The following is a 16,397-nucleotide window of genomic DNA, read 5'->3' as shown; positions in this document are numbered from 1 at the left end:
GTGGCATATGCATTTTTTTTGTAATGTATCCCCAGGACCACCCTGTGGTATACACACACTACATTTTATTTACTAAATCCTGTATGTACCTTTGATGTGGAAACAGCAGAATCCACCGACCACAGTGTTATGGCCGAGGAAGGAGGAAGATAGTAGAAAGATGGAGGACAGGATATTGACAGCGACTGATAGACAGGAGATCTATAAAGAGACGCGGACCTCCTGGAATTTGTTTATTAATTCAGAAGAAGGTAGTTCCCTCTTAGGGCACGGATATGAGTCGGACTTATGAGATATGATGGAAGTGCGATCAAAGAGACATCAGATGTGATGCCAAGCGCCATTTTTGGAATCCTTCCCTTATTTAGTTATTTATTTATTTATTTTTCCCTGGTTTTTTTTCCCCTTCCCTTTAAAACTTCCCCCCCCCCCCCTTTTGCCTCCCCCCCTTTTTTTTTTGTTATCTCCTCTTGTCCTCTATTGAGATTTGTTTTTTAAGTTGCAGTATACGGAACGACGCAGAGGTGCTTTTGTCACGTAAGGTGGTAAGAAGCAGGAACTTAGATCACCGTAGCAGTGAGATAGGGAGATACTCCTAATTTTCAGTTCTTTGTATGTATAAATCTAATTTACGTTACATTTCTTTTGTAATATATGCTTATTATTTTAGGAGACTTCGATCTCTCATTCTGTAAACACCGATACATTATGTATATGCAATTCATTCCTGAAAAACAAAAAAAATTACTAAAATCATATTTGGAAAAAAAAAAGAAGTCACTTCCACCCACAGCTCTTCAAGGGCCAAATTTTTTAAATTATTTTTTTAAATTACAATTTTTTTTATTGCATTTTAGTGTAAATATGAAGTATGAGGTCTTTTTGACCCCCCCCCAGATCTCATATTTAAGAGGACCTGCCATGTTTTTTTTTTCTATTACAAGGGATATTTACATTCCTTGTAATAGGAATAAAAGGGACATTTTTTTTTTAAATAGTGTAAAAATAAAAGGTAAAATAAATAATAATAATAACAATTTTTTTTTTTTAAATGCGACCTGTCCCGCCGAGCTCGCGCACAGAAGCGAGCGCATACACGGGCGCAATTTTGAAGCGTGACATGTTGGGTATCAATTTACATGGCCTAACATTATCTTTCACAATATAAAAAAAAAAAAAAATTGGGCTAATTTTACTGTTGTCTTATTTTTTTATTCAAAAAAGTGAATTTTTTCCTAAAAAAGTGCGCTTGTAAGACCGCTGCGCAAATACGCTGTGAAAAAAAAAAGTATTGCAACCACTGCCATTTTATTCTCTAGGGCAGTGATGGCGAACCTCGGCACCCCAGATGTTTTGGAACTACGTTTCCCATGATGCACATGCACTCTGCAGTGTAGTTAAGAATCATGGGAAATGTAGTTTCAAAACATCTGGGGTGCCAAGGTACTGCTCTAGGGTGTTCGAAAAAAAAAAAACAATATATAATGTTTGGGGGTTCTAAGTAATTTTCTAGCAAAAAAAACCCCACAGTTTTAAACATGTAAACACCAAAATCTCAAAACAAGGCTGGTCCTTAAGTGGTTAACGTGACCAACCACCTTAGACACTGGCGAAAAAATGGAGGTACTCTCCATATGGGAGGGGTTATATAGGGGAGAAACGGGCCTTGTAATTAGGGTTTGCCCGTGTCCAATCACCCGATGGTGACTATCTAACCCACTAGGTAATTGATAGAGCTCTGTGTCCCATGATGTATGAACAAGAAAAGGCTGTTTCTTTCTAGAGTTGTTTCTTCTTTCTACCTTATCCAGGATATTGTTGTTTCCTCTGTTCTGCCCCTAAACTTCCTGGGGACATATCTCTGCACTGCCTTGACATGGTTAACATTATTCTAATCTGTCTCTGAACTACAGCTTTATTAAGACAGTTGGACCCTCTGTGTCATTTCTTAAGGTCCCCGCAGGGGACAACCCTGCCTTTTGCTTTGCTGTTTTGTGTTGCGTTTGTTAAAAATTTGATATTTTTCTTATATTAATCAGACATAGGATACATGGGACAATATTACAATAGTGAGTTTACTGTCAGTTTTTTGGCTTGAGCAGATTTCTCAAACAAATGCTGTTTTCATACAATGGGGTTAGATACCATTGTTGTATTCAATTGACAGTTTTTCAACAGGCTATTGTCTCTATAGCTACAGTAAACAAGTAAGACATTACTTGTTTGAGATCCTTTCAGCTCTCAAACTGAAAGAATGACGGTTAGATTACTGGCAGGTTTGGTTTGAGTAGACAATGGGTAGATAGCATTGTTGTATTCAACTGACGGTTTTCAACAGTCCATTGTTGGAAGAATGACTGTTAGATTACTGGCAGGTTTGGTTTGAGTAGACAATGGGTAGATAGCATTGTTGTATTTAACTGACGGTTTTCAACAGTCCATTGTTGGAAGAATGACTGTTAGATTACTGGCAGGTTTGGTTTGAGTAGACAATGGGTAGATAGCATTGTTGTATTCAACTGACGGTTTTCAACAGTCCATTGTTTCTACAGCTACAGTAAACAGGTATGTTTTCTGCTGTTTGGTAACTATGGTAAACAGCCTGAGGCCGCGTACACACGGGCGGATTGTCTGTCCAACTTAGTCCGCTGAACCGTGTTTCAGCGGACAATCCGCTCGTGTGTGGGCTTCAGCGGACTTTTTCAGCGGACTGTCTGACGAACAAAGTCTTACGGAATTTCCGAAATTTTGTCCGTTCAAACTTGGTTTTGTCCGTCCAAACTTGGTTTCAGCGGACAGTCCGCTCGTGTGTAGGCAAGTTGGACGGACTAAGTATGGCGCATGCTCAGAAAGGATTTACACGGCCGAAGGTTGCATTGCAGTGTATAGGACGTCGTTTTTCTAGTCCCGTCGTACGTGCTGTACACGTCATCGCACACGCTTTCAGCGGACTGTCTGCTCATCGTGTGTGGTCAAGTCCGTTCATGCAAATTTTGAACGGACTGTCTGTCGGATTGTCTGACGAACTTAGTTGGCCAGACAATCCGCCCGTGTGTACGCGGCCTGACACACACAAGGGGGATTCAGGCATAAGCTAGGACACAACATCCTCATCATGCTGTAACATCAGATCATCATCATCATCATCATGCTGTAACATCAGAACACACATCATAATACATAGAAGAAGCAGAGCGTGATCCCCCAGAAGAATCGTTGCTAATGGAGACGAACATACAGTAACAGAATATAAGTAACTTTTAAATGTATTTGTAGTTATAGACTATAGGCTGTTCTTTTTCTAGGCATTTTGCTTGTTATAGATATCTGTCAGTCTTGTATTCCTAATATTGTAAGCCCTTGTACACACGGTCGGATATTCCGATGGACAATGTCCGATAGGACCGCGTTGTCGGATAATCCGACAGTGTGTGGGCTCCATCGGACTGTTTCCATCGGAGTATCCGACGGACCAAGTTTTCCAACTTGTCTATAACATTTTCTGACAACATGCTCCGATCTACACATGATCGGACAAATGCCACGCATGCTCAGATCAAATTCCTAGACCAAAGCTATTGGCTACTAGCCTGAACGTAGTCCTGTCCTAAAGAAATAAAGTCATCACGTTAAGTACGATCGGATTTTCTGACAACTTTGTCCGACTGTGTGTATGCAACAGTTTCGGACAAAATCCGTCGGACAAAATCCGTCGGACAAAATCCGACGGATTTGGTTGTCGAAATGTCCGACTGTGTGTACAAGGGCTTAGAGTTTTGTATGTACAGCATCTTTGTATAGTAAAGGCACATTTACACACTGCAGAGGTCTCAGCTTCCTTGCTTATACCACAGAGTAACCTTGCTAGATAGATGCAAGCAAAACAGTTGGGGGCTCGTCCGGGATCTGTGCTATAATTCAATTGAAGTAGACCTGTTGTGTAGCTTGTGCTAGATAAAATGCTGCATAAGCTGTTTAGGAAAAGCGAGGCTGCAGAGGGTTCTGGTGACCAGAAGGAAGTGTGCAGCTTACCTATCTGGGCCAGAGACAATGAGTGGGATCCTCTTGCTAAAGAATTTGTGAAGAATGCCTCTCCCTTGAACCTGACTTGGGGTGAAAAAGTCTCAGATCATTTTGTAGATTTTAACCTTAAAGGGTTGGATTTAAGTAAAAAAAGAGAAGAGGACAGTGTCCACAGTGGGCTGGTGTTTTCTTCATGTTATTTACACAGAATCACATAGAAGGGAGAAGGCAGAGGCAGAAGTTAAGGTATTAAAAGACCAGCTAGCAGTTGCTTCAGAGTGTGTACGTTCAACCGCTAGTCGGGTTGATGATTTGCAAGAGCGGCGTGCAGCCCCCATGACCAAATCAATTAATGCCTTACGGAAAAGGAAGGGCCGTAAACCTGTTAGTAAAGCCAGGGTACGTACCATTGTCACATCCTAAAATTGGGATTGTGAGGATGTGCTCTCCTCAAAAGATAGTGAGGGTGAGGAGATAGAGTTTGATATTTCACATGATGATCTGCTAGTGCGAAAGAAAAAGTATGCCAGACCTCTCATTACTAAGCATAGGAAACGGCAACATGATAGAGAGGATATGGCAGATGGGGAGGTGCATTATTGCAACCCCAGAGATGTTGAATTTGAAGAATTATGGGAGTTTACACAAACCGAACTCCATGAGCTGGCAAAACAATACAAACAAAGGTCTGGGGAGCCCCTAGTGAGTTGGCTCCTACGCTTATGGGATGAAGGGGCGGACAGTGTTGCTTTGTCAGGTAAGGAAGCAGTGACTATGGGAGTGTTAACCCATGATCCACAATTGCGCCAGGCAATGCAAAAAACCGGAGAGTTTAGCATGAATTTTTCACTGTTAGACCTCGTGAGAGATGGAATAGTCCGAGTATACGCTAGTCCTACTGACCCGGAAAATACCTACTCCTGGAGGTCAATAGGAGAGGGTATTTCCAGGTTTACGTGAGATGGGTTGTAAAACCGGACTAAATACGTTTCCAGAATGGATGGGTCCACATATGGAACCCTTTACGTCTGCTCTGCGCTCTAAGCTGATGAAGTCTGCGCCATTTAATCTCAGGGCTCCATTATTGTCCTTGTTGGGAGGCCTGGGATTAAACAGCAAGATTCATGAAGCCACAGCCCTGTTAAGCCAGTTGGGGGAGCTAGAGGAGACTAAAACAAAACCTGTCAGGGCAGTAGATAAGGTCAAGGCCAGACAGGAAGAATACAAGAAGAAAGGAAATGGGGTAGAGAAGACAGGAGGTGAAGAGAAAACCAGGCTAGTTATTTCTAGGAAAGAAATGTGGATGGACCTATTAAAGACAGGAGTACCTAAAGATGAGATAGATGACATTTCTGCTGCAGAAATGCTGAAGAGGTGGAAACATTTAGTAGGGAAAACTGTCAGGGTACAGGCCCATACACACGATCAGACTTTTGGACAACAAACATGCAAATTAGCTGTTTTGGAGCAACATCCGACCGTGTGTACGCTCCATCGGACAAACTTTTTTGGTTTTCATCTGACTTTTGTTGGCTGTGCGAAGGGACAAACTTTCTGGCAACAAAAGTCCGATGGAGCAAAGTCTGATCGTGTGTACAGAAAACCATAGGACTTTTGTACAAAGTACAAACACGCATGCTCAGAACCAATGCAAAAGATCAGACAACAATACAGAAGTTGACCAAAGGTGGCGGTAAAGAGCAGAAAAACCACATGATTTGGTGAATTTTGGCTCAAAAAGTCTTGCTGTGTGTATGCAATACAAGTTCAGGGCCAACGCCCTTTGTAAAAAAATCCAAGGGAAAGTTTGTACAAAGTCCTATCGTGTGTATGAGGCTTTAGAAACACTACTCCTAGTGAAGATAACATCAGCCTAGACTTAGAGGAAACAGAACAGACCCCTCCTCTTAGCCCCAAACCAATTCCCAAAACTGAACATGAACCCAAATCCCTTTATCCTGGGGAGGAGTTAGAGAGAATCAGAAAAGGGGATTGGGAGGTTCCTTATCCTTTATGAAGGGAAGGTGAGCCTCCTGTAATAGCAGTAAGGGCAGTGACAGCGGGAGACCGATGCCTATATGCACCTGTCACTGTATGGTGGGGGAAGTCATCTTCTCCTACACAATTAATGGCTTTAGTCGATAGCGGAGCTGAAGTTACACTTTTGCAAGGAAATCCTTCCCATCACAAAGGAGAATTGATTTATGTAGAAGGTTTGGGAGGGCAAACTACACCAGCAGTTAGGATACGGGTGAAATTGGCTATTGGCAAGGGATCAGGATTTATGACAGAGTTACCCAAAAATATTCTTGGGATGGATGGACTTCAAGGTCAGTCAATTCAGACGGAAAGAGGTACATTCACATTCGGGTATCCTGATGAAGAGTATCTGGTAAGGGCGGTGAAGGCCGTGGTCAGAGTTCATGCGAAATGGACCCCTGTCTACATTCCTCCACCAGAGAAGCCAGTCTGTCTCAAGCACTACAAACTTCCTGGAGGCCACAAAGAAATTGGGGAGACTATTCAAGAACTGTTGAGAGTAGGGATCCTCAGACCTGCTGTAAGTCCTTTCTCGTCTCCGGTGTTTCCAGTAAAGAAACCTGATGGAACATATAGAATGACTGTGGATTACAGAGGTCTAAACAAAGTGGCACCTCCATTGAAGTCGGCTGTACCAGATATAATCTCGATTGTTGAGAAAATTGCTAAAGATGCAGAAGAATATCATGCTGTGATAGACCTGGCTAATGATTTATTTTTAATTTTAATAGACCCAGAGTGTCAAGGCCAGTTTGCTATGGTGTGGAATGGTCGCCAGTACACTTTCACTGTCCTTCTGCAAGGCTATATTCATTCTCCAACGATTTGTCATGGACTGATTGCCCGAGATTTAAGTACCCTGAATTTGAAAGTCGTTGTGTTTCACTACATTGATGACATCATGATCTCTGGAACAAAAGAAGATGTAGCTGAAGCACTGCACCTGTTGATACATCACATGGAGAACAGAAGGTGGCCAATCAACAAAGTCCAAGGACCTGCCACAGAAGTGAAATTCCTAGGAATGATGTGGACTGGGCAACAGAGGAAAAGTCCAGAGACAGTTGTGCAAACTATCCAGGCGCTGTCGCCCCCTACTACCAAAAAGGAGGCACAGAAGTTCATTGGAGTTGTGGGGTTCTGGAGATCATTCATCCCACATCTTGGACTGATTCTGAGGCCTATATATATAATGTCACCAGGAAAAAGACGGAGTTCTCATGGGGTTCAGAGCAGCGGACTGCATTCCTGGCTGCTAAAGAAGCCATTTTGCAGCATCAGGGATAAGGACCCCTGAGACAAGGAGTACCATTTCAGCTAGATGTAGTGGAGCAGGATGGTACCATATCTTGGAGTCTGTGGCAGCCAAATGAAAAGAAAGGACTGAGAGCAATACCCATTGGATTTTTGTCCAAACAACTGACAGGGGCACAGAAGAGATACTCGCCCCCTAGAGAAGTACCTGTTTGGGGCCTACACAGCACTTCAACATGTAGAGACCATAATAGGAAAGGATACAGTCACCATCAATACTGCATTGCCAATAGCAGGATGGGCGAGAGATAATGGACTGACCACTAGGGCAGGTGTAGCCCAAAACCAGACACTGATGAAATGGAAGTGGTATCTTCAAGAAAGAGGGGGTATTGCAGTGGGGGATGTTAGAGGCATTTCAAAACAGTTGGCCGGGCTTGTTACTTTTACCAGCACCCGACCAGAAGAAGAAATTCCTGTGCTGAAGTCATCCGCCATTCAAAAGGCTCCACCCTTTGAGTCTCTGTCAGAAGACACGAAGCAGTCAGCGGGGTTCACTGATGGTTCAGCCATAGTCGCCTCGTCTGGGTGTAAATGGACAGCAGCAGCCTACAACCCATGTACAGACACAGTCCTGCAGGAGACCGCAATTGGAGGGTCCAGTCAGTATGCAGAGTTGGAAGCTGCAGTGATGACTCTTCAGGAGGATCCTTCTTCCCATGTCACTATCTACACTGACAGCTGGGCGGTTTTTAAAGCGGTAGTAAACCCGCTTTTTTTTTTTTTTTAACACCTGCAAAGCAAAAGGCATAATGAGCTAGTATGCACCGCATACTAGCTCATTATGAAATACTTACTTTAGAACGAGGCCCCGACATCTGGCACGATCCACGCCGAGGGAGCTGACATGCTCCCTCGGCGTTTCTTCCGGGTATCGCGGCTCCGGCGCTGTGAGTGGCCGGAGCCGCGATATCGTCACTCCCGCGCATGCGCGCGGGAGATTTCTTTCCAGCCGCCGGCCACTGCCGGATTTTCAGGCCGAGAATCCCCTCGTGCGCATGCGCCGCTGCAGTCAGAGGCGCATACCGAGGGGAATATCTCCTAAACCGTACAGGTTTAGGAGATATTTTTTTTACCTACAGGTAAGCCTTATTATAGGCTTTCCTGTAGGTAAAAGTTACAAAAAAGGGTATACAACCACTTTAAAGGACTGACAACTTGAATGCCCATGTGGAAGTCCAATGAATGGGTGATTCATGGAAAGGTGGTGTGGGGAGGCAAGGAAGTCTGGGACTATATCTGGAAGGAAGCTCACTCCCGCAAAATAAAAGTGCTGATGCACATGTGCCCCTAGTCCCAGACTTTGAAAACTATAACAGAGTTGCAGATGCAATCACCAAAGTGAAGGCAGTTGTGCCAATTGATCCTGTCTTGATGAACTTGGCCAACTGGGCCCACAAGCAATCTGGACATTTGGGGCAGAAAGCAACATATGAATGGGCACAGCAGAGAGGATTGTCTATATCCATGGACATGATAAAGACTGTAATAGGGAACTACCGTATATACTCGAGTATAGGTCGATCCGAATATAAGCCGAGGCCCCTAATTTACCACAAAAAACTGGGAAAACTTATTGACTAGTGTATAAGCCGAGGGTGAGACATGCCTGTCCATCCCTGTGTCCATCACTGTGTCCATCCCTGTGTCCATCACTGTGTCCATCCCTGTGTCCATCCCTGTGTCCATCCCTGTGTCCATCCCTGTGTCCATCACCGTGTCCATCACCGTGTCCATCCCTGTGTCCATCCCTGTGTCCATCCCTGTGTCCATCACTGTGTCCATCCCTGTGTCCATCCCTGTGTCCATCCCTGTGTCCATCCCTGTGTCCATCACTGTGTCCATCCCTGTGTCCATCCCTGTGTCCATCACTGTGTCCATCCCTGTGTCCATCCCTGTGTCCATCCCTGTGTCCATCACTGTGTCCATCACTGTGTCCATCCCTGTGTCCATCCCTGTGTCCATCCCTGTGTCCATCACTGTGTCCATCCCTGTGTCCATCACTGTGTCCATCACTGTGTCCATCCCTGTGTCCATCACTGTGTCCATCACTGTGTCCATCCCTGTGTCCATCACTGTGTCCATCCCTGTGTCCATCCCTGTGTCCATCACTGTGTCCATCACTGTGTCCATCACTGTGTCCATCCCTGTGTCCATCCCTGTGTCCATCACTGTGTCCATCCCTGTGTCCATCCCTGTGTCCATCACTGTGTCCATCCCTGTGTCCATCACTGTGTCCATCACTGTGTCCATCCCTGTGTCCATCCCTGTGTCCATCACCGTGTCCATCACTGTGTCCATCCCTGTGTCCATCCCTGTGTCCATCACTGTGTCCACCACTGTGTCCACCACTGTGTCCATCCCTGTGTCCATCCCTGTGTCCATCCCTGTGTCCATCACTGTGTCCATCCCTGTGTCCATCACTGTGTCCATCCCTGTGTCCATCACTGTGTCCATCCCTGTGTCCATCACTGTGTCCATCCCTGTGTCCATCACTGTGTCCATCACTGTGTCCATCCCTGTGTCCATCCCTGTGTCCATCCCTGTGTCCATCACTGTGTCCATCCCTGTGTCCATCACTGTGTCCATCCCTGTGTCCATCCCTGTGTCCATCACTGTGTCCATCCCTGTGTCCATCCCTGTGTCCATCACTGTGTCCATCCCTGTGTCCATCCCTGTGTCCATCACTGTGTCCATCACTGTGTCCATCCCTGTGTCCATCACTGTGTCCATCACTGTGTCCACCACTGTGTCCATCCCTGTGTCCATCCCTGTGTCCATCACTGTGTCCATCACTGTGTCCACCACTGTGTCCATCACTGTGTCCATCCCTGTGTCCATCACTGTGTCCATCCCTGTGTCCATCCCTGTGTCCATCACTGTGTCCATCCCTGTGTCCATCCCTGTGTCCATCACTGTGTCCATCCCTGTGTCCATCCCTGTGTCCATCCCTGTGTCCAGCCTACCTGTGTCCATCCCTGTGTCCATCCCTGTGTCCATCCCTGTGTCCATCACTGTGTCCATCACTGTGTCCATCCCTGTGTCCATCACTGTGTCCATCCCTGTGTCCATCCCTGTGTCCATCCCTGTGTCCATCACTGTGTCCATCCCTGTGTCCATCCCTGTGTCCATCCCTGTGTCCATCCCTGTGTCCATCCCTGTGTCCATCCCTGTGTCCACCACTGTGTCCATCCCTGTGTCCATCCCTGTGTCCATCACTGTGTCCATCCCTGTGTCCATCCCTGTGTCCATCACTGTGTCCATCACTGTGTCCACCACTGTGTCCAGCCCTGTGTCCAGCCTACCTGTGTCCATCACTGTGTCCATCACTGTGTCCATCCCTGTGTCCACCACTGTGTCCATCCCTGTGTCCATCCCTGTGTCCATCCCTGTGTCCATCCCTGTGTCCATCACTGTGTCCATCCCTGTGTCCATCCCTGTGTCCACCACTGTGTCCATCCCTGTGTCCATCCCTGTGTCCATCCCTGTGTCCATCACTGTGTCCATCCCTGTGTCCATCCCTGTGTCCATCACTGTGTCCAGCCTACCTGTGTCCTGTGCCTCTTTGTCCTTCTGCAGCGATCTGCATATAAAAACATACGGCGGCCATGCCAGGATCGCCGCACCTCTTCTCCTTGTCTGTGACAGACGGCGGCCATTCCACTGTTCAAAAGCCGCGCCTCCGTCTGTGATAGGCGGAACACTCAATTTCCCAGCAGTCTGTGTTCCGCCTATCACGGACATCCTCTCATCCTCGTCCGTAGTATGAGTATAAGCGGATGTCCGTGATAGGCGGACCACTGACTGCTGGGAAATTGAGTGTTCCGCCTATCACAGACAGGGAGGCGCGGCTTTTGAATAGTGGAATGGCCGCCGTCTGTCTGCACGACATGCTGATCAGGTAGACAGACGGCGGTGACTCGAGTATAAGCCGAGGGGGGCACTTTCAGCCTAAAAAAAGGGGCTGAAAATCTCGGCTTATACTCGAGTATATACGGTATACAGTGTGTGGAGAAGTGCGACAATGGGCATTGCAAAATGACTCCACTGGGTCGATTAAGAGCGGTGAGAGGCCTGCAGAGATCTGGCAGATTGACTTCATCGGTCCCCTGCCCCGGGGGAACAATGGACTGAGATATTGTTGTACTGCAGTGGATACCTATTCAGGACTTATGCTTGTTCATCCTTGCAAACGTGCAGATCAAGCCGCAACGCTTCAATTGCTCCAGAAACTTGTCGTTGCTTATGGTTATCCCAAACAAGTCCAAAGTGATAATGGCTCACACTTCACCGGATCAACAGTACAGCAGTGGGCCAAAGACTCTGGAGTGTATTGGTTGTGCCACATCCCATACCATCCACAGGCAGCTGGGTTGATTGAAAGATACAACTGGCTATTCATAGTTTCATAGTTAGTTAGGTTGAATAAAGACACCAGTCCATCCAGTTCAACCTGTGTGAGTGTCTACAATTGTCCCTATCCCTGTACATTGCACACTTACATTGGTCCCTACCCTCAAGGAGCCCACAATCCAAGGTCCCCATTCATATACTAGGGCCAATTTTGGACAGAAGCCAATTAACCTACCTGCATGTCTTTGGTTTGTGGGAGGAAACCGGAGTACCCGGAGGAAACCCACACAGGCACAGGGAGAACATGCAAACTCCAGGCAGGTAGAGTCGTGGTTGGGATTTGAACCAGCGACCCTTCTTACTGCTAGGCAAGAGTGCTAACCACTACACCACTGTGCCGCCCCACTACACCACTGTGCCGCCCACTACACCACTGTGCAGCCCACTACACCACTGTGCAGCCCACTACACCACTGTGCAGCCCACTACACCACTGTGCCACCCACTACACCACTGTGCCGCCCACTACACCACTGTGCCACCCACTACACCACTGTGCCGCCTACTACACCACTGTGCCGCCCTATTGAAGGACCAGATACGCAAACTTACACCCACACATACACTGAGAGGGTGGGATCGGGTCCTCACACAGGCAGCCATGTTGTTAAATTCTAGGCCAATAGCCAAAAGCACACCATATGAGAGGATGGTAGGGGCCGGGGCATAGATTCCACAGCTGGAGGGCAGAGTTGAGTATTTATGTTAGGTTCCTGAAAGAACAGGGCTTAACAGACACCATGTTACTGCTTCCCATGACATAGAAACCAAGAGTGACGTATCTGAAGCTGAAGCCTATCTAGGAATGAGAGGGGATCTGGCAGGAAGGTTTGAAGTTATATTTTCATTGGCAGATGAGCTTCAAGACAGTGGCTGAGACTCTGACTAGTTAGTGGATGCTTCTCAGCAAGAGTAGAAAGTGAGGCTATGTCACGATCGTCCTGGCGTTCCGGTCGCACACGGGAGAATTACCCGCAGAAGCCTGTTGTCGAGAACCCGTCGTTCCCCTTTGACGCGCGTTAAAGCCAACGGACGCACTCGCGTCGGCACGAACGAGCGCAGGCGTGCGCGCGGGGTCACGAACGGGCGCACGGCCGTTCGCGGGGGCACGCTGACTCGTCGTGCGACCGTTTTGGCGCCCTAAAGGCTTCTTAAGGTCCTTGCTCCACTCCCTTCTTGCTGTCCAGTCTACAGCGTGTTCGGAGATCCTGCTATTCAGTACCTGTACCCGTTGCCTAGATTCCTGTTACCCGGCTTGTTCCTGACCTCGATCCATTGCTGCCCGCCTACGACTTCTTGCTTGTTTGACCACGTCTCTGCCTCGTCCTCTTGTACTGTGTTGACCGCTTGCTGCAGACCCGGCCTGTACCCGACTCCGCTGTTCCTGCCATCCTGTTCGGATTTCCTGTGACTGCTGTCTCCGCTGACGATCGTCTGCCTGCCAGTCTACCCACTTGTGCCTGCCTACACCAGCCGATTGCCATCAGCCCTGCCTACTTGCTGTCGGTATTCTGCTGACTATCCGGACCTGCCTCTACCTGCCAGGCACTTGTGCCCTCTGAACTTTTGAATCCCTGTTACCACCTCCAGGGGTTCTTTAGCCAGGGGTTACGAGGGGCCGCTCCCTGAAATCCGGGCTCGCCTACTAGGTATGTGACAGGCTACATAACATGAGACCTTCCAAAATGAACAGCAGTGATCTTCTGGGAAATGTCGGTATATTTCCTCTCCTCCCTATTGATGTTCTTTGGGAGGGTCAGAAGTGGGTACAGGCAGGGGGCAAAGTGTTAGTCAGATATCCAGGCAAGAAGCCATTTAGAGGAGAGATCGCAGCTGAAGGGCCGGGATCTACTGTTTATGTATTATTAGAAGGAACAGATAATCCGCTTTATTTTCCACTGCACAGGCTGTCTCCGATTTGATCGATAGGAAGACCAGAGAAAGTGGTTACAGGATGGAAAGAATGGCGGAAGATCGCAAGAGCTGTGGAGAGCAAGGCCTTTGATGTATTACAAGCCTGGACTTGTTTCTAAAGAAATTTAGAATGGGCTTCCTAATGAACTTTTAAGTTGAAGACTGAAACACCTTCTCAATGACAGAAATATGGGAGCTGTTGCATTCAAGGAAAATTAATGTTTAGAATGAGATTTATTAGTAATAAAGTGATTTTCTCTATAGAGTCTGAAAGAAAGAAAAAAATCTAGGGCGGAATGTGTTGCGTTTGTTAAAAATATGATTTTTTTTTTTATATTAATCGGACATAGGATACATGGGACAATATTACAATAGTGAGTTGGTCAGATTACTGTCAGTTTTTTGGCTTGAGTAGATTTCTCAAACAAATGCTGTTTTCATACAATGGTGTTAGATACCATTGTTGTATTCAATTGACAGTTTTTCAACAGGCTATTGTCTCTATAGCTACAGTAAACAAGTAAGACTTAATTTTTTTTGAGATTCTTTCAGCTTTCAAACTGAAAGAATGACGGTTAGATTACTGGCAGGTTTGGTTTGAGTAGACAATGGGTAGATAGCATTGTTGTATTCAGCTGACGGTTTTCAACAGTCCATTGTTTCTACAGCTACAGTAAACAGGTATGTTTTCTGTTGTTTGGTAACTATGGTAAACAGCCTGACACATACAAGGGGGATTCGAGCGGTAAATCTCCTGTGTTCTGTAAGCAGAAGGGCAGCCGTCCAGCATTGGACCCAGAAACTAGTAGAGATGACTGGAGTAGTGGTGTAGTAGAGGTGTAGTAGAGGTGTAGTAGAGGTGTAGTAGCGATGTCTACTTCAGTGATTTCCAGCTTCCAGGGCCATCAGCCAGGCATGGTTAGTACATAGTGCCGGAGAATCACCAGACTTCAACGTCGGCACTTCCCAGTGCACCTGCGGGGAAGAGCTGCACAACGACGCACGCGTATGTGTGATACGATACATTGTCGTACGTGCATGTGCACACGGCTATGGGCCTTACCTGATTGGCCTGACAGGCCTATAAAAGGCATCAATGTGCTCTGTGTCTTTGCTGCTTTGTCTCCTCAGCTCACCTGTGTTCCTCTGCTTCCTGTTTCCTGTTCCTGTTGACCACTTCCTGTTGTGACCCGGATTGCTCGAAGACTACTCTGATTCTCTCCTGATCTGGCCCCTGGCTTGTTTAACAGACTTCCTGCTCTTAGCCTTGCTGGCTCCCGGACTGATACCTGTGTTTGACCCTCGGCCTGCCTCTGGAATATCCTCTGTCTCACGGACTGATACCTGTGTTTGACCCTCGGCCTGCCTCTGGAATATCCTCTGTCTCACGGACTGATACCTGTGTTTGACCCTCGGCCTGCCTCTGGAATATCCTCTGTCTCACGGACTGATACCTGTGTTTGACCCTCGGCCTGCCTCTGGAATATCCTCTGTCTCACGGACTGATACCTGTGTTTGACCCTCGGCCTGCCTGAGGAATATCCTCTGTCTCACGGACTGATACCTGTGTTTGACCCTCGGCCTGCCTGAGGAATATCCTCTGTCTCACGGACTGATACCTGTGTTTGACCCTCGGCCTTCACTCCAGGTGTTACAACCCCTGCCGGGCATTTTCTTCTACCAGTTCCAAGACCATCTGCACAGGCATCTCTTCCTTCAGAGACCTTCTGCATACAAGTCACCTGCTGGCAAGCCGTGCCTCTCCGTGCCCTGTACCCGCTATTCCATCCTCAGGGGTACTATGCCCCCAGCTGCAAGGGAAGCCGCTCTCAGCACTTCGGCTCTGGTGAGTACCTGACACATCGTCACATTGGCCCAAGCTGAATACCCGGGCACCCCTTGTTATAAAGGAAGCTTCTAGACCCCATAGGTCCCCGTATTACCCCCACCTCCCTCTTGGGCATTGGATGTAGGGAAGATGCCACGCTTCTCTAATGCTATGGCTCCTCTTTTATAGTGGATTTGATGGAAAATAACAACCCCCCCCCCCATTATTGTTCCTTCTAAGCCCCTTCACTAAAGTTAAATGGTCAGGTTGTTCATGAATGGTTTATAGAAGTTGGTGGATGAAATGAGTTCCCGGGGTCCGGATTCTCCTTGAATCCACGATAGACCCGAATGTGACCCTCCTCCCTACTTCATATATACCCCCAGCACTGACATGCATAGCTGATGTGAGGAACAATGATGATACCCCCAGCAGTGACAGACTTGGGGGGACAAGAAAAGTAATGGTGATACCCCCAGCAGTGACAGAGTTGGGGGGACAAGAAAAGTAATGGTGATACCCCCAGCAGTGACAGAGTTGGGGGACATGAAAAGTAATGGTGATACCCCAGCAGTGACAGACTTGGGGGGGGCAAGAAAAGTAATGGTGATACCCCCAGCAGTGACAGAGTTGGGGGGACAAGAAAAGTAATGGTGATACCCCCAGCAGTGACAGAGTTGGGGGACATGAAAAGTAATGGTGATACCCCCAGCAGTGACAGAGTTGGGGGACATGAAAAGTAATGGTGATACCCCCAGCAGTGACAGACTTAGTTTCCCATGCTTTGCAGTGCCTCTTTTACAGACACCTCTCCGTGTTCTCAGATTAGCAGCTTCCTCTTCCTGCCACATTTTCACAACCACCT

The 16,397-nt window shown here is 47.1% G+C and overlaps 1 protein-coding gene across 1 annotated transcript in view; it reads left to right on the top strand.

The window, feature by feature from the left end:
• The first annotated feature begins 6,337 nt into the window (after positions 1-6,337).
• Positions 6,338-16,397, top strand: part of LOC143925196 (integrin alpha-L-like) — a 79,141-nt gene continuing 69,081 nt past the window's right edge. The window contains exon 1 of the mRNA XM_077449795.1: positions 6,338-6,823. Coding sequence (XP_077305921.1) covers positions 6,338-6,823 — 486 coding nt within the window. The remainder of the gene's footprint in view (positions 6,824-16,397) is intronic.

This window comes from Lithobates pipiens, unplaced genomic scaffold (genome assembly GCF_037356315.1).
Source record: "Lithobates pipiens isolate NorthernLeopardFrog02 unplaced genomic scaffold, aLitPip1_a1.2 Scaffold_22, whole genome shotgun sequence".
Classification (NCBI taxonomy): domain Eukaryota; kingdom Metazoa; phylum Chordata; class Amphibia; order Anura; family Ranidae; genus Lithobates; species Lithobates pipiens.
The sequence above is the reverse complement of the archived record's forward strand: the minus strand, read 5'-3'. Positions and strand labels throughout refer to the sequence as shown.